Source organism: Anthonomus grandis, chromosome 11, assembly GCF_022605725.1.
Source record: "Anthonomus grandis grandis chromosome 11, icAntGran1.3, whole genome shotgun sequence".
Classification (NCBI taxonomy): Eukaryota; Metazoa; Arthropoda; class Insecta; order Coleoptera; family Curculionidae; genus Anthonomus; species Anthonomus grandis.
In genome coordinates this window covers 1,810,797-1,829,661 of record NC_065556.1, presented here as the reverse complement: position 1 = coordinate 1,829,661, position 18,865 = coordinate 1,810,797, and the positions used below count along the sequence as shown (strand labels likewise).

At 31.4% G+C, this 18,865-nt stretch overlaps 2 protein-coding genes across 2 annotated transcripts; both read left to right on the top strand.

Moving 5' to 3' along the window:
• The first annotated feature begins 11,271 nt into the window (after nucleotides 1–11,271).
• LOC126742438 (uncharacterized) lies at nucleotides 11,272–12,431 on the top strand. Its single transcript, XM_050449087.1, has 2 exons — nucleotides 11,272–11,704; nucleotides 12,043–12,431. The coding sequence occupies exons 1-2, from the start codon at nucleotides 11,374–11,376 to the stop codon at nucleotides 12,429–12,431; spliced, it is 720 nt and encodes a 239-aa protein (XP_050305044.1). The 5' UTR covers nucleotides 11,272–11,373.
• A 221-nt stretch (nucleotides 12,432–12,652) lies between these two features.
• On the top strand, nucleotides 12,653–15,919 carry LOC126742419 (uncharacterized). The gene is made up of 2 exons (XM_050449072.1): nucleotides 12,653–12,881; nucleotides 14,696–15,919. The coding sequence occupies exon 2, from the start codon at nucleotides 14,714–14,716 to the stop codon at nucleotides 15,773–15,775; it is 1,062 nt and encodes a 353-aa protein (XP_050305029.1). The 5' UTR covers nucleotides 12,653–12,881; nucleotides 14,696–14,713; the 3' UTR covers nucleotides 15,776–15,919.
• Nucleotides 15,920–18,865: the final 2,946 nt, after the last annotated feature.

The window sequence follows — 18,865 nt, the reverse complement described above, 5'->3', positions numbered from 1 at the left end:
TTTGCAATTACATTTAATTAAATAATTCAATATTCGCTTATTAAAATTTTTTGAAACTTTGCACGAGGGTTTGCCAGATTGGTCTCTTCAAAAAGTTATTTTACATTTTTTCTGTAAAATGTACATGGGATTTCCTATGTTCCGCTCGGCGACGCAGCATCCGGTATAGAAAATTCCGAATACCGACCTAATGCAAAACAGATGTTAAGGACTTTTTATACTTTTATAATTATTATTTTTTCTATTTTGATGGATCGCTTTATTGTTCGTTGATGTTAGCGAATGTATAAAAAATATGTGGTGGCAGTTCTTATTGAAACGCCCTTGTGAAAAGTTGTGTGTTGTCACATAATGTATTTTTAGTTGCAATTCAATAATAAAAGACGTTTTAAGTACATTCAGTAGTTTTTATTTTTATTAAAGACTAAGCGACATAAGCAAAGTAAGAATAGGTCTCTGAGAAATTTAAAAAACTGTACACTTACTGCTATATCGGTGAGTACTCATACTCCATCAGTAACAAGCTTTAATTATTGAAGAAATATTGAAATTGTCAATTTTGTACCAGAATTCGATCCATTAAAAGGACAAATAGATCAGTGGATAGAAATTATTGATACTAATTCTCACCTTTATGGATGGAATGAGAATTTGACGGTATATCAGGCACTAACAAAACTACAAGATAGAGCACATGTTTGGTATTCAAGTTTTATAAAAACAGAACCTGAATGGTCACAATTTTCCTGACAAAAAAGAGAGCAAATTTTTTTAAATATTTTTGTAAAATTTAGAAAAAATGCATACATTATTTTTATGGACAAAGCAAATCACCAAACAATATTTGATTATTCTCTTTTTAAATTTTGTTTTGAACATTTATTAAAAATATCTAAATTAAGAGCCAATTTTTCATTTAATGACAAGTTTTTTTTTTGATAATAGCTGTAATAAATGAGCAAAATATTACATTGGTAGTCGAAGCTGCTGATATAAAAGACCCAGACTTGTTAGCAGCCTATTGAAGAAACAAAATTTATAAATTTAGTTCGGTATTAAAGGACCAAAATAATAACCTTAATATTCCAGGACCTTCTAAAATAAATAAAGGACCATACTGTAAAGAATATATAAATAAGAAAAGCACTGATATATTTAAACATTGTACTTGCTGCAGGAAACAAGAACATAATAAGATAATGTGCAGGCATCGTAACAAAATATGTCGTTTTTGCAAACGAGTAGGACATATTTAAAAAATGTGTTTTAAAAATACAGATGAGGAAAATGTCAATGTTAAATTTTTAAAGACTACTAACTCCAACAAATTTAAGTCAGTAAAAAGAATTATATTTACCAGTACACAAAATAAATTCAATAAAATTATTTAAATAAACGGTAAAAAATATCAAGGTTTTATAGACTTTGGAAGCGATTGTTCGCTTGTTTCAAAAAATTTAGTTCATAACTTTAGGTTAGAGATTAAAACTTAAAAAAAAAAAACAGGTTAAACATACTGAATTTTTAGGTAATTGTTCTATTATCAAAAGATATGTGAAGACAAATGTTAGAATTGACTTTGTAAGTATAAAAATAGCCCGTTATGTTTTAGAAGAGAAATAAACTTCAGATTTACTGATTGATAGAAATTTTATAAAAAGCAATACTACTATGTATTATAGAATCAAATAGTAACTTTTTAGTATAAAAAAGATTTTGAGATAAATATGACTAGGAATAATTTATCCACCCAGCATAAAATTAATATAGATTGTAAAAAAAACTTCTTTACATCAATGGAATACTTAAAAACTTCAACATCAGTAAAAATAAAGATCGAGATGATTCATTCAAAAGTTATTAAACAACATTTGTACAGAGTATCTGAGACAGGTAAGACCGCCTTTAGAGATATCATTAATAAGTGATTAAAAGTAGGAATTATCAGGAATAGTAATTCATCACATTTAAGCCTTTCCTTTCTTATAAACAAAAATGATGGACAAAAACGATTAGTAGTGGATTATCGTCAGCTTAACAAGCTATCAAAAAAAAAATCAGTTTTTATACTAGCTATTGATATTTTATTTAATTGCAGATATTTCACTACTCTTGACATGGCGGCAGGTTATCATTAGATTCGCATGGAAGAAAATTCCATTCCCTATACAGCATTTGCTATACAGGAAGGACATTTTGAATATTTAGGATGTCCCTTTGGACTAAGCAACGCGCCAGCAGTTTTCCAACAAGTGATGACTGAAATACTTTAACCGTTGCGAGAATTTAACGTTATACCATATCTCGATGATATTTTAATTCTATCAGAGACGGTAGAGGATGGCTTGGATTTACTACATAAAGTTTTAGAAATTTTGGAAAAGCATATTCTTACAGTAAAGAAGTCAAAATCCAATTTCATAATGGAATCAATAAGTTACTTGGGTTATGAAATTTCATTTAATCAGATTTCTCCGAGTAACTATAAGATGGAATCAGTAAAAAAAATTTCAAAACCCAAAAATCAACATCAGTTGCGACCAGTTCTAGTACTCATTGGATTTTTTCAAAAATGTATACGGGACTTCGCCATAAAAACTGCGAATCTCACTAAATTATTAGAGAAAATTGCTTCTTGAGTATAAACTGATAAAGAAACTAATGTTATGGAACCAATGAAAGGCTTAATAACATCGCAACATATTTTGGCTATTTAAAACCCTAAATATCAAACAATAGTCTATACAGATACCAGAGATAGCAGAGATAGCTTCGCAGGAATTTTAACTCAAATTCAAAACAATATGGAGAAACCAGTGGCTTTCTTGAGTAAACAAACATCGAAAGAAGAGAAGAAGTATCATTTTGTACTCAACTTTCTAGCAATTGTAAAAACATTTAAATCGTATAAATCCCATTTAGCAGGTAAAGAATTTACCGTCATAACTGATTGTAATTCTGTAAAAAATGCATTGTCTAAACAAAACATTATTCAACGGATAGCAAGGTGGATTCTATAATTCCAATATTTTTCATTTGAAATCAAGCATAAAGCAGTAGGTCAACTTTAACATATAGATGCCCTTAGCAGACATTTTGTGTGCAGTGTTGACGTTAAATGCAATTTTTAAGTATGATTATCTTCGAGAAGCTCAAAATACTGACAAAGATATAAAAATAATCAAAGAGATTTTTTTATCAGGACGCGATACTGATAATAAAGGCATTTTCAAAGATTCTGATTTGCGAGGAAATAAAATATTTAGACTAACGAACTATGTAAAGAGATGACATGTCCCAAAAATGTATTTATGGCAAATAGTAAAGTGGAACCATGATGACATTAGACATTTCGCGCTAGACAAAATCTTAGAGCGAATCAAGGCAAGGCAAGTGTAGGCAACATTGCTGCGTGCCTACACTGTTACCATATGTTACCATAAAAATCCAGGCGGAAAAAAAACAGTTTATTTACATTCCATCTCTAAGTTCGCATGACCATACCACACATTTCATATAGATCATCTAGGAACATTTGTAAAGGCCCAAATGGGCAATAAGTATTTATTTGTGATCGTGGATACATTTACAAAATTTGTGTTTTCTATGGCAGTACCTGACGCATCAAGTAGCCATGTAACTACTACTTCAGAAAATATTTTCCAAATATTTGGAAAACCATTAAGAACAACCACGGGAAAAGCATTTATTTCTAAGGAGCTTTAAAAGTATATAGAAGAAAGAGGAATGAGAGTATTCACAATAGCAGTAGAAATGGCGAGAGGAAACAAACAAGTAGAAAGAACTAATAGAGTTGTATTGGATTCTTTGGCAACGACGAGCTCCGATCTGGAAAACAATATATAGGACATAAAATTAAAGAATATTCAACAAGATATAAACAGTACCAAACATCGGATAATACAAACAAGTGAAATTTTTTTTATTCAAACTAAGAACAAACGGAGATAGATTTTTAAGTGATGACATCAATAAAATAATTGATATTTCTACGCTCAGAAAGGAAGTAGCCAGAAAACTTGAAGAGAATAAAGGTAGGTAAGACGAACAATTTAACAAAAAGAGGGGTGAACCTGTGGAATATTTCAAAGTGACAAATTTTCCACCAAATAATAATGAAAGCAAGAAGCTGTTGCATTTATTATAACTTTCATTGTTACTTTCTCTTCAGCCGAATGATAGGTACAGAATGAAAGAAGACATTCAATCTCGAGAACCAGGCGACCATATAAAGCAGTTGTTGGGAGTGAACATATGAAGCTTTTTATGTTTCAAAAATTACAGAGAGAGAGATTTTGGCATATTTGACACAAACGATAATTTTTTTTTTTAATATCTTATTTAAAATAAGTGATTGTGATGTATCTGATGTACACATTCTTTTAACAAGTAGCAACAATTTTATGGTTTTAAATGCCTGACTCAAAATGCTTTTTTCTCCGTAGGCATTGATGGGAAAGATAGAACACGCGGTGATGAGTAAAGCTGACGGATGGATGATGATTGACTCGTGATCGAGGATGACCCTTTCGACAGGATGGTCGAGTGTAGTAAATTATAACGGACTGTATAATTCCCAATACCAATTAAGCCATGCAGTACTATCAGTTGACTCTTTGCTTCTATTTTGTAGTTTTAAGGATATATAGAAAATACCGAATATCGACCTAATGCGAGACAGATGTTAAGGGCTTCTTGCCTTATACTTTCTATTTTAATGGCTCTGTTAATTGTTCGTAGATTTTAAGTTATGTATAAAAAGTATGTGGTAGCAGTTCTCTTAGTTGCCATTCCATAATAAAAGGGGCTTTAAGTGCATTCAGTAGTATGTGTAGTCTTTAACAAAAATAAGACTACACTAAGCTTTGTGCAAGTCAGCCGAGGCATATTAAGAGTTGCGATTAGCAGATATTGCTTTTGATACTTCGGGCCAATTTGACATTTATCCTAGTACAAAGCTAATTCCTTACCTGTTCCGGGCAGGAAGAATTTTTAGTAAGTTAGGACAGCGAGTTGCGATGGAAACTGTGCTTAGATAAATTAATATAGATTTAGATAATTGCATAGAGAATAAAATTGATAGACTTGATTTAGATAATTGCAGAGGCACGTTAATATGCGTTAATAGCTGTTAGCTCCATTAATATCCTCCTTTTTACTGGTAATTTTACCTTAATTAAACCTCAGATTTCATTCTACAAAAATGTTTAAAAATCGAAAATGTTCTCGCTCTGAGAATTTTTCTTTTAGCTGATGACCAAAAATGCAAAAAGATCTTCGTGGATTTAGTTTATAGCTTTACTGGTTGAAATTTTCTTGTACCTCTCCTTTTTAAATATGCGTCATTAGAATTTGGAGATACGTATTTCTTTGCTTTAAGACGTCTGCTCTATCTTGAAACTCGTCTAAACCAAAATAATAATGTTTATGCACTCTACGTGGATTTTACTAAAGAATATGTCTTAAAGAGTAATTTTTCTTTCAGAAAATATATAAGGTTCAATAACTTCCAAGAAGTTAGAGAATATTGAATCATGAATATTTGTGCTCCTTAATACTTAAACAAAGAAGACTTAAACAACAGGGATTTCTGTTCAACAAACAGATATAAGCCTTTAGAGTAAAAGAAGGCAAACAATATGTCCTAGAACTACCATATGTCAAGCAAACAAGCACTGACTGGAATAGCATTTTTAGCGCTTATCTCTATAGTAACTAATTAAATTGATTCCAGATAGATACAATATAAAATTATCAATTAAAAAAAAAACTACGAATAAAATAATGTTATATAAATTCTGCATAATATAAATGGATACTGTTCCAATTTCATACATACAATAGACTTCGTACCAATGCGATCTTTTAAATTAAGATTAAATGATAGGACCGAGGGACTTTTTACACTTTTCGTCTTTTTTTCCGAGATGGTAGAAATCTAGAATAAGTCAAGTGGATTTACATAATAATATTCTAAATCTTAAGTAAACTTATAAAAAATCAACATTGATGTAAAGTGTACTCAAAATAATAGTTAGACTCAATATCTTTAGTATTTGCTATAATATGCACAGGTAAAAATTTTAATATTAAATCCTTATGCCAGTTATAATTACTTAAAACAATTTTTCAACGTTATAACTAAAACATTCTAATGGAATTTAAAGTCAAAATTAAATAATAAAAGTGACAAATGTTAAGTGAAAATTTTGAAAGTTTATGAATATTTTATTTGGAAAAATTACTGCGCCACTTATCTGCAGCCGGAGTTAGGTGACCGTAAAACTGGGACGCTAATAAAACTAGTAATATTATACTCTAATCAAAATGAGAGAGGGGCTACTTATTAAATATTCATAGTTTTATAGTAACTAATTTATTTTACTTGAGATTTAATAAATTATTAATGTAAATATAAATAAAAAGTTGTTTTTTTTTTAAATAAAAGAATTCTTAAGCTATGAGGCAATTAAGTTTGAGTCGATTTGTGCGTAGATAATCTGATATCCTTTTATGCTTGAACAACCATTTTGCCTCTTATATATAAGACAGATAGCAGGGCTGATGTAAGCATTTTTGTACTAGTTAGTAATTTAATTGAAATTCTTAAATGATTAAAAAAAAGTACCTAATATTGGCATAATAATAATAATAATAATGGATTTTAGTTTGTCTGATCAAGAGAGTTCAACTTAGATAATAGTAAGAAAGTTCACGCCATCTACACTGACTTTTTGAAAGCATTATCGTTTATAAAGTCGGTACCACTGACAGTCGTTTACTGCTACTAAAACACCCTTTTTTTATTTTTCCCATATTGCATTATATCAATGACTTTTGCAAACATGAGTATTACGAAAATTACAATATGGCATTTACATAACAACCATGCGCGGGTAGATAAAAATCCACATGAGATTTATGAAGATCAATTTCAACATCAATTATTCTTGAATTTTTTGGTAGAAATTATTAATTGGACTGGTATTTCCACCAGCAAGAATTACTGACTATATATATCGTAACTTTTTGAAAGAAATATTGCCCCAGTTTCTGAAGAATGTACTATTAGCGATAAGAATTGCAATGTGCTTTATGCATGATGGTGCACCACCACCACATTTTAGTTTGGTGGCTCGTGACTTTTTAACGTATATTCCTACGGAGATCGCTGGATTGGTAGATATCGACCACATACATGGCCTAGTCAGTGTGTACTTTGGGACCAAGTCGGAAAGTCTTGGTTTGAATATGGTGGATGAACTTTCAACTAAAAATAAAAAGTTGACTATCAAAATAATTCAAAGATTTGAGACGTTATTTGATTGATTAGTACAAAGAAAAAACGGAAAATCAAGAAAAGTAAGAGAGATTAAAACACTCACTGACTAAATGAATGCAATAATTACCGTCCTTAAGCTCCCAATAAATAAAATGAGTTGTTTAACTATAAAAATATTTTCTTATCAAGAGCCGACTTTTTAAAGCGAGATTTTTTGGCTATTGAGAGGCTTAACAAAATTCAATTTATTTAAGAAACTTAATTCGAAAATCTGCAAAAAAAGCTGAAATGCATTTGAAGTTTGAAGCTAATTATAAAGTCCAGTGTTTTCGGAATAAGATCGCCTTTATCTGTTACTTGATTCATGTAATGTTCCTGATATTATAGTATTAACTGAGCACTGGTTAAGTCCCAGTATCAAGTATATTTCAAGAGATTAAGCCCCTTAATCTCTTGAATTTTTTTTTTCTGTAAAATTGATAAGTTTGATAATTTTCTGTTGGAGAAAGTTTTTGAATCTCATTGTTTTTGTAGGCGTTTTAATTTGTATGTTCTTTGTACTAGATAGACCACCTACTGGGTATATTGATATATTCATGAACAAACTTGACTCTCTATTATCCCAATTTTTCCTATCTCTACATTCTAAGTTATATTGGCTGGTGACTTTAATATTAACTTCACTGGCCTAAGTTTGCTATATCGTACTTCTATTTTAAGAACATTGAAGTCTTGCGACCTACAAATGCATGTTCTTTCTCCTACACGAATAACATGCTCATCTGCAAGTACTATTGATTATTTGTGTTCAAATTTAAATGATGTATCTGGTATTTCTGACCACGAAGCCATTCTTGCTAAGATTTCAAGCAACATTATATTGTTTCTGTCTTATCATGTATAATGAATTTTTAGCAAAGCGAATTTCAAAGCTTTTTTTTCTGCTAGAGCCTTGGTTGATTGAAATGCAGTTGAAATCCCTGGCATGATTTTCTGTAGTTTACGCTACTCCAGTAAAGAATTCAGACAAATTGCTAAGTCGGATAATTGCTGTGTGTAATTAAATTAGAGTAACCTTGGCGTGTTTTGAGTTTGGTACTCAATAAGAAGAATATTAAACGCTTGTATCTAGGTTGGAAGTAGTCTTTTTAATATTTATTGTAGAATAATTTTACCAAAATAACAGTATATAAGTTCTGGTAGCAAAAATGAATTCTTGTTAAGAAATTTTTCTTAATAAGATAATAGTAAATTAAATAAGTTTATAGGACTTTAACAAACTCTCAAAAAAACTCTTCGAAAAAAAAAACTGTTTCTGGATTACGAACAATAAAGTATGGGATATATACAATATACGTAGACAGATACTAGTGTCCTGGTAATTCTGTTATAGTAAAGCAAAACGTCGATCCTCTTCAACAGTTTTCCTTTTTCGATGATCCCTCCCTAAACTTAGCAAGATCATTAAATAACTGTTACAGACTAGGATCCTTAAAGAAATTTCTCTAATAACTGGGCTATGAACTCATGATTTATATACAATACGCAGTTACTTATTCACTAGTATATATGACTCCATTCAATAGTTAAACTCTCTATACGAGTCTAAGAGTTAATAGGATTTTTGGATCAATAAATCACTCCTAAAATTCTGAATGAAATCTCGTCTGGTAACAGTATCTTGATAAAAAAATATATTAAGTCAATTCTTAATTCACAAGTTTTTATTAACACTCGTCGATACCTCTTTTAACTAAATAAAATAGTGATCTATATAAGTTTAACTAAAGTTATTGGTTTTGTGACCTCAGCATAGCATTAAACTGTCTATTATATGTATAAATTAACCCTATGTCTGCGACATAAGTGAAACTGATGAGTATGCAAAACAATTTATTAAGCGGAGACAACAGTTGGTTGACATAAATTAAGTCTCAAACGTGGGGCAATACTGTGGATATCACCGCTCCGTAAACCTCCATTATGGATTTGATATTTTTTTTGTTTTGCTAACGATACGGTGTCTTGCTTTATTTAAGTATGCAGACGACGCATCATTAATCATTTATATAGTGCACTCAGATGCTTCTTGGTTTGTCAGTAACAGTTTGCGCCTTTTTACATATAAGAAATAAGTTTTATGTGGTTTAAAGTAAACTAATCAATTATTTAATATGTGAGAGTGAAAACTGGATTAGGCTTATTAATTATCAAAACAAATTAATAATAGAAATAGTTAATAAAATTTGTGGTTATGATAAGTACAAAATATAATAAAAGAACTTTGTAGTATTAAAAAAATTACCCAAGTTTTCTGGTACGTGAAATAGTTCTGTTTAATGGTAAAAAAGAACCTAAAGTGTTAAGTTTTTAGGTGATTAAGTGAACCAGAGTTAAATGAGTTTTTCTAATTTGTTTAAGATAGAGGTGTATAGGTGACTATGAAATAAAAGCCATTATACAACATAAATACCGTTGTTCCGCTAGGAACTTGTGGCTAAATATGCTCGATACAAGGCCATTAAAAAAAACGTTAGATATTATGTGGAACTCAGATAGCCTTTTATTAAAATACTTATTAATACTATAATTTTTGTTTTACATATCTCTAAAGTAAGTGAATCAAAAAACCGTTCTTGTTTTGGTTCAGGTTTACAACTTTTAATGATTCTTTACATCAATTATTTGATCTTGTTTTATTTATTATTCGTGATATAATTTCTAAAGTAAAATCGGTAAGTAATTTGAGACATACGTACAACAAATTATATTAAGCTAATAAGGTTTTCGTCGAAATATGAATATCTCTGAAGTCATAGGTTTCACTGGCTCATGTATCAAAATATTCGAATACAACCATTAAACTAAAACTCTCACCTACTTACTCGTAAACGTAAATAAGAGAGAGACTAAAGTAACCCTGGATATTTTGGGGATGGGACTAGTAGTAGGGCACGTACCGAAAAATATGCAGGTGAAAACGGTGTCGATACTTATCGATCAATCCAGTGGTCAATGCCAGAATTGCTGCTTTTCAGTTCACAGCTTAGCACGATCTTCTTCTCCTTTTCTCCCATTCTTTGCGCATTTGTATTTAATTTAAGGACAAATATGTATGTTCAGGAATATACGAAAGGTGGAAAAAGGAAAAGGTGTAAGGCAAATTATGCAAAGTTGGTTTATAAGTTAATAGCAAAACGCGCATTTTTGAATGCATATTTATTAAATATAACTAAAGAATTAAATTTAAATTAAAGTATTACTAAGTATTGATCACAAGAAAATTAAAGTTAATAAATTATAATTACTATAAGCATGTGATGACGAAACATCCCCATGCCCATAAAAACACAGGGTCTTCATTGGAGCAAAAAAAATTATTGTAAAGGTAAATGGCACAATTTGGCCAATGATCTCCTAAAATTACCCCTAGCAGTTTTCACTAGGAGCCACTGTAATGGATGTAGCTTTATAATTTTTCATCACCACCATGGTGCCTATTTTAACCTCGCTGATAGGTCTAACCATTTGTCTCTGTATTGCAGAGTGTGCAGGTATTCCCTGTGCCAACGATTCCAAAAATCGCGATGCATTCGTTGTAATAGTTGCCAGTGTGAAAATCGATTTATATTATGACTCGTAAAATCAGGGTTAGATAAAGCACTAAGAGGTTGCATAATTAAAAAATGACCAGGCGTAAGTACTGCCAGGTCAGAGGGATCACAACTTATTGGACAAAGCGGTCTAGAATTAAGAACTCCCTCTATTTGTACAAGTACAGTATTAAATTGTTCGTACGCTAATTATATTTGACCTCGTCTCGTAAATAATGATATATGTAGTCCCCCCATTCCTATACTAACCGCCACAAATTTTAAAGCAAAATTGCCCATCATAGCCCATCCCTAGTACCCTGTCGTCACCTGCACTCTTCACGGAAATATCATTCTCTATTTTTGTGCCGACCGCTACGCTTATCGTTTTAAGACGGTAGACAAAACTAAAGTTTTAAGTGCGTTTTTATTTGTGTTTTGAATAGTTTTGTGGGTGATTTGATATCATCTAACAATATGGGGAAACATTCAAAGAAAAGGCAGAGGGAAAACAGTAGCAGCTCTTCAGAAGACGAATATACCCTAAGGAAGGAATACAGGCGTATACATAAACGTCTTGAAGATCTTAAGAGGCGAGAAAAATCGAACAAAAGTAAAACTTACGCCGTTCGTTCGCCTGCGTCACGAAGACGTTCACGCTCACCTGATTTGATATCAAGAGCGGATGATGTTTCTATCTCTCTTATTCCTGAGTGTGAGTCTCTGGACGACCAAGATAAAAGTTGTTTTGATAACGACTGGAACGATAAAGCCTCCTCCATTGGGTCTTTACTTATGCAGTCGAGAGGTAAACATAAAATATTTTTTGCATAGAAACGCCTGTTTATTAATTATTTCTTTTGTTTTTGAAAACAAAATTAATAATAGTTTGTTTTGAAAGCAAACTATTTTATTTTTTACCCATGTTAAAAAAAAAACAAAAAAAAGTTGTGTGCAAAAATGTTGTTGTTTTAAAAATGGCAAATAAAAACAGCAAAATACTATACATAGTTCTTTTTTCTCTATACTCTGATACTGTGTTTTGAGAACATAACATGAGAATAAAATGCAATGTATAATATTTCATCTTTATTTTAAAATAAAATTTGATTTTTTTTTTTTTTTTTTTTGTGTGGTTATTTTCAGATAACCAAGAGAACAATATTAATCAAAATAACACCTCTGAACTGTTAGATTCATACTTGAATGCAACAGTTTTGTTCATATTGGGCTATGATTTAGCACCAAAAAGAAATATTAGTCCTCCATTTCAAAAGGAAGTAGCTTTAAGTTGGGAGGACATGCTGAAAAAAGGATTATTAGAGGATGAAAGGGCTTCACTTATGAATAAATATACCCCTCCAGAAAATTGCCCCTTGTTGGAGGCTCCTAAGGTCAATCAGGAGGTTCTTAAGGTCATGAGGGATGTTATAGCTCGGAGGGATAAAAAGATCAGTGAGCTTCAAAATCAGGTGGGATCTGCATTATCGGCTTTGGGGCAAGCATTGACTAATCGAAATCGAAAAAGAAGATAATAGAGTTGTCATCCAGCTTGTTAATGATGCTGCTCGTCTTCTGTTGGATTTCCATCAAAAGCAATCTAAGTCCAGACGAGAAATAATTTGTTTGGATTTGAAGAAGGAAGTGAGAGAGACATTATCAAATGTCCAAGTGGACGGATGGCTTTTCGGAGATAACCTCGGTGAGAGACTAAAAGCCTCGAAGGAGATGGAGATGATGAGAGATGGATGCCTTTAAAAAACCATCCTCATTTACAACACCAAAAAATTTAAACTCCAGGCGTCCACCTCGTTATCAAGGGGAATCACAGGGTGGACAGAGACCGCAGACACAGAACCCCGGATCAGCCAGACGACATCTGAACCCTACCCGAGAAATCAGGAGGGGAGAGGTGCCAGGAACGAGGCCAGGAAGGAAAACCTAAGAAGCAAGACTCTCAGGGAAAGATATTAACAATTTCTCAGGTAGGCTCAATGTGCATTGCAGGCAGACTAAAAAATTTTTATCTTAACTGGACAAAAATCACTAATGATAAGAAACTTCTTTCTTATGTCTCAGGATTTAAAATTCCTTTTATATGCACACCATCTCAAAAGTTTGTTCCAAAGGAACCCTTACGTTCTGACAAGGAATGTAATGTATTAATGAATTCCATTTATACATTAATAACTTCAGGTGCTATATGTGCAGTAGAACCTTGTAAAGGTCAGTTTATTTCCAATGTTTTTACTGTACCTAAGCATGATGGTTCATTTAGGCTAGTTATTAATTTAAAGAATTTAAATAGGTTCATAAAAACAAACCATTTTAAATTGGAAGACCAAAAAAACAGTGGCGCGCATTTTACAACCAAAAAATTTTTTAGCAAAACTGGATCTGAAGGATGCTTATTTTCTAGTCCCGATCACTAGATCTGATAGAAAATATCTAAGGTTTAAATTTCTGGGCATTATCTATGAGTTCACTTGCCTTCCTTTTGGTCTGAATTGTGCTCCACTAGTTTTCACTAAACTTTTAAAGCCAGTGCTGGCTTGTTTAAGAAAACAACAATTAATGTCAGTAGTTTATCTGATTTTCTTTTGATTGGAAAAACTCATGAGGATTGTGTAAATAATGTTAACTTAACAATTAAAATTTTAGAAAAACTGGGTTTTCTTATAAATTATAATAAAAGTGCATTGCATCCTTCACATAAATGTCAATATCTAGGTTTTGTGTATGATACTGTCAATATGACAATTTCTCTACCGAGAGAGAAGATATCTGCCCTTATTATTTTTATAAAACACTTCAAAAAATTAAAAACCTGTAACATCAGACAATTTGCTAAGTTGACAGGAAAACTTGTTTCAATTTGCCCTGCAATTCGTTATGGTTGGTTACACTTAAAACCATTTTAAAGAATTAAATTTTTAGCCCTCGAAAAGTCAAATAATGATTATAAAAAATTGATGAAAATTCCTAATTCTCTTTCGACAGAATTTGATTGGTGGCTTACAAAAATTCCAACGGCTGTAAATACATTAAAAATCCCTACTTTTTAATTAGAAATTATTTCAGACGCTTCCTTAACAGGCTGGGGGGCACATTGTTTAGGTGTTTCTTCTCACGGATACTGGTCTCAGGAAGAAAAAATTATGCATATTAATTATTTAGAACTTATGGCTGCTTTCTTCGCTATCAAGTGTTTTGCTACTAATCTTAAAAATTGTAATATCTTATTACGCATTGATAACACCACTGCCATGGCCTTTATTAACAAGATGGGGGGTGTACGTTTCAAAAACCTTAATAAATTGTGTTACAAAATTTGGCAGTGGTGCGAGAAGAGACAATTATTTATCTTTGCTTCTTATATTAAATCCTCAGATAACATAGAAGCTGACTTGGTTTCTCGGCATTTAAGTCCAGAAACAGAATGGGAACTAAATAATATTTATTATAACCAAATAGTTGATGCTTTTCATAAGCCTGATATAGACTTGTTTGCAAGCAGAATTAATTCCAAATGCCGTAAGTTTGTCTCTTGGTATAAAGATCCAGAAGCATTGTTTGTAGATGCTTTCACAATAAATTGGACCAAATTAGATTTCTATGCTTTCCCTCCTTTTTCTATGATTTCTAGGACATTACAAAAGATTGTTAATGATGAGGCCACTGGCATAGTGGTAGTACCTCAGTAGCCAACACAGCCATGGTAGCCATTATTCTTTTCATTATTAACTAAAGAACCAATTACCTTAAATCCAAATAAAAATTTGCTGCTTTCTGTTGATAGATCTACTCCTCATCCACTATGGAGCCATCTTACCCTGGTAGTAGGAATATTATCAGGGAAGCCCTTCGACTAGGACAAATTCCAGAATCGGCGTATGAAATCTGTTTAGCGTCAGTGAGATCATCCACTTTAAAACAATATAACTCTGGATTAAAAGCTTGGTGGATTTTTTGTACTACTAGTAAAATTAGCCTATTTTCACCTTCTATACCAAATGTTTTAAAGTTTCTATGTATCCATTTTGAAAAAGGGGCTTCTTATGGAACATTGAACTCTTATCGTTCAGCTATAGCTCAGGTCTTAGGCCCTAGCATAGCTCAGGATTTTAGAGTTAAAAGATTTTTTCAAGGAGTTTATCAATTAAGGCCTAGTAAACCCAAATATACTAATACTTGGGGCCCAAGCATCGTCCTAAATTTTGTTAAAAAATTAAACAATGATCATATTACTTTAGAATATCTTACATATAAGTTAGCTATTCTTTTAGCTCTCACTACTGGTCAAAGGGTTCAAACTTTGTCCTTAATTGATACTAAAAATATATTTCAATCAGAAAAAGGTGTAGAAATTAAAATTACAGACAAAATAAAAACTTCTGGTAAAAATGCTTTTCAACCTATATTAACTTTACCATTTTATAAAGAGGATATTTCTGTTTGTGTTGCCACTACACTTATATGTTATTTAGGGAGAACTAAAGTTTTTCGATCCAATGATGTCAAATATAGTAAACTTTTGTTAACTTTTAAAAAACCAATTCATAATGCTACAGCCCAAACCATCTCTAGATGGATCAAAAAGCTAATGAAGGAATCTGGAGTAGATATAACAAAATTTACTCCTCACACTACTCGGCATGCTTCAACATCAGCCGCTTTTAAAAAAGGAATTACTTTTGACACCATTCGATCGGCGGCTGGTTGGTCTGCGAATTCAAAAACTTTCGCAGTTTTTTATAACAGACCCATAAAAAATTTATCTTCTTTTGCTCAGGCAGTACTTGAGTACACAGAGTTCTTAAGTATAAAATGTATATTTCTTATATATAATATATTCTTCATACAATATAGATTTAAGTAATGATTTATATGATATAAGTTTATTATTACATGTTTTGTTGTTGCAATTAGTTTTTTAGCGTTGTTTCTCTAATACTTAATCTATATTTTTTTTTGTTGAAATCATGAGTTCATGATATTTCTTACTACCTTACTGGTGAGAGTTTTTAATGTACTCTAGGATTTATTTCAAAATGTTGGTTTCTTTAAACATCTACATATATCATTATTTACGAGACGAGGTCAAATATAATTAATAGATCAAACGAACTTACCTTAAGTGAAGTTCGATCCTAATTATATTTGACCTCATCGAAGTAAATAAGTCCCACCCAAAGGTAATCTGTATCCTCACCCAAGAAAAATTATATAAATTTTTCTTCCAACTTTTTTGAAATAAAATAGGTCTTTAAAAAGAATGATATTTCCGTGAAGAGTGCAGGTGACGACAGGATTCTAGGGATGGGCTATGATGGGCAATTTTGCTTTAAAATTTGTGGCGGTTAGTATAGGAATGGGGGGACTACATATATCATTATTTACTTCGACGAGGTCAAATATAATTAGGATCGAACTTCACTTAAGGTAAGTTCGTTTGATCTATTAATTTTTGAGTACTAACAGTTCTTATTAGATGCGACTTTACAGATTTAATATTTGCCTCTCATATTGCGCTCATGTGAGGAGTAGCTGAAGAGTTGAAATGCCATGCTATCGCTTCGGCTTTCGCACGATTGGAAAATATTTGTCGCAAATATTTATCGCTACCAACAAAATTTATACCGCAATCGAAATACAGATTTAAGACTTTTCCTCGTCGCGCAATAAAACGACGGAGACCTGCCAAAAGGGCTTCTGAGATAAGATCCGATAATACCTCCAGATGCAAACATTTAGTATTTGTACAAATCAAGAGATATACGTAAGTTTTGTAAATTTTTGCACCCCTTAGCCGACCCATAGTAATATCAAAAGGTCCACATAAGTCTAAACCTGTATTTGTAAAAGCCTTAGAGATTTCTGAAATTCTAAAACTCGGAAGATTTCCCATAGCGGGTGTATATGGTTTTGGATTTATTTTCCAGCAAGTATGATGTTTTTGAATAACTTCATGTATAATTTTCTTGGCAGAAATGACCCAAAAATTTTGAAATAGAATGTAAGTATGTAATGTGTATATCAAAAATCAACAGACGAGTTCATTTAGTGTGAATTTAGCACTTGAAGGCAGTAGTAAAGGAAATTTACTATCATAACATAGTGAGTAAGAATTACATAACCTTTCATCCACTTGTAAAAGACCCTGCTCATCAAGAAAAGACTTTAATTTTTATAAATATTTTGGAAGAGGCTGATTTATTTTTTATTAGAGCAGTCTCAGGAAAAAGGTATTTATTTTGTACATATTTTGTAAGAAATAACAAAGCATTGTTTAATTCCTTTAGAGTGAAACAAGAAAATTGATTTAGTTGAGAGTGTTAAGTGACAGATTTATTTCTAATATTACGAAATAATTTGACACCACGCACAAAGTAAGCAATAATTCGTTTTATTTTATGTAAGGAATTAAACTTATCAAATAAATAGTCAAAATTGCTAAGTTCATCATTCTTTTGTACTAAAAAAGAAAGTATAATTTTTCTTTTTTCTAAATTTAAATCTGTGAGAATTACTATTTTAGAAAAATTCCACGTGTTACAATGATCAAATAAAAAATCAGGGCCATTCCACCACAAAGAAAAATGAGTAAGCTCTGACAGAAATATACCACGGCTACCGCAATCAGCTGAATTTAATTCTGATGGCACATAGCACCAAACTTCAGGCGATAATTTTTCCTGAATTTATGAAACTCTATTGCTTACAAAGGTGTGCCATTGGTGTGGTGAACCTTTTATCCAATGCAATATAACAGAACTATCAGTAAAAGCAAATGTGTTAGAAAATTGTAACTTATGTGAATAAAAATGTAAAATAAAATGCATTAGTTTGTTTAGCAATACAGCGCCCAAAAGCTTAAACTTTAAGCAATATCTTACTAGGCTTAAAGTTTTTAAAGGGCTAAGTTTTGACTTTCCATAAACTAAGTACGTTCTATATATATTATCAAAATGTAAAGTTCGTATGTAAACCACCCCGCAGTATGCCTTCTCTGAGGCATCACAAAAGCCAATTAATTTGTACGAATTTGACTGTGTTTTTTTATCAAACGAGGAATTTTTAGTGTATTTAGAAAGGTTAAATCCGATTTAAATTTTTCCCATTTATTAGTGATTTCAACTGGTGATTTTCCATCCCAATTTCTACCCGACAACCATAGATATTTAATGAGTAGCTTTATAAAGATTATAATAGGGGCTAGAAAACCGCAAACATCGAATATTCTGGCGCAAGTACTTAATAATAATTCTTTTGGTACATTGGTTATTTTCAACTGAAAATGTATAGTAAAAGCAATCCTTCCTAGGATCCCACTTTAACCCCAAAATGTTTAAAAAAGTTGTGTCATCTTTCTCAAAAGAAATATCGTAAGCTACATGATTTAAAGATAATTCTTTTAACAAATCGCGTCAATTGCTAGCCCATTTTCGGGCTTCAAATTCTCCTCTAATTAAAAAATCGTTAAGTTGATTTTTTATAGAGATTAATTAAAAATTAAATGATTATAATCAAAATTAAATGATACGGAACAGAACGCTAATTAACAGAAAAAACATACCTATCGAATTACAAAAACCACATATTGACTCACACTAACATAAATAAAAAAAATTAAAATAAAATGCGTTTACACCATCGTGTATCGTTATTGACTGTTCTGAACTTATTGAAAATATATGGATAAAAGTTTCTTAAAAGGCTCAAAATATTATTATTGGAAATGTCTATAGGCCACCTCGTACAATTATCAACGAATTTCTGATCAAATTTGAGGACATTCTATGGAAATTTAATCTCAAATATAGTAATATTTCAAGTCAAATGGTCGTTTACTTAAAATAAATCGCAGCAAAAGCGTGGCTATATTATATTGTCCTATAAATTATCGCACGATTCTCATGGATAAACTAAGCTATAAATTAAGGGTTAATTATTTATCTTTTAAGGATTC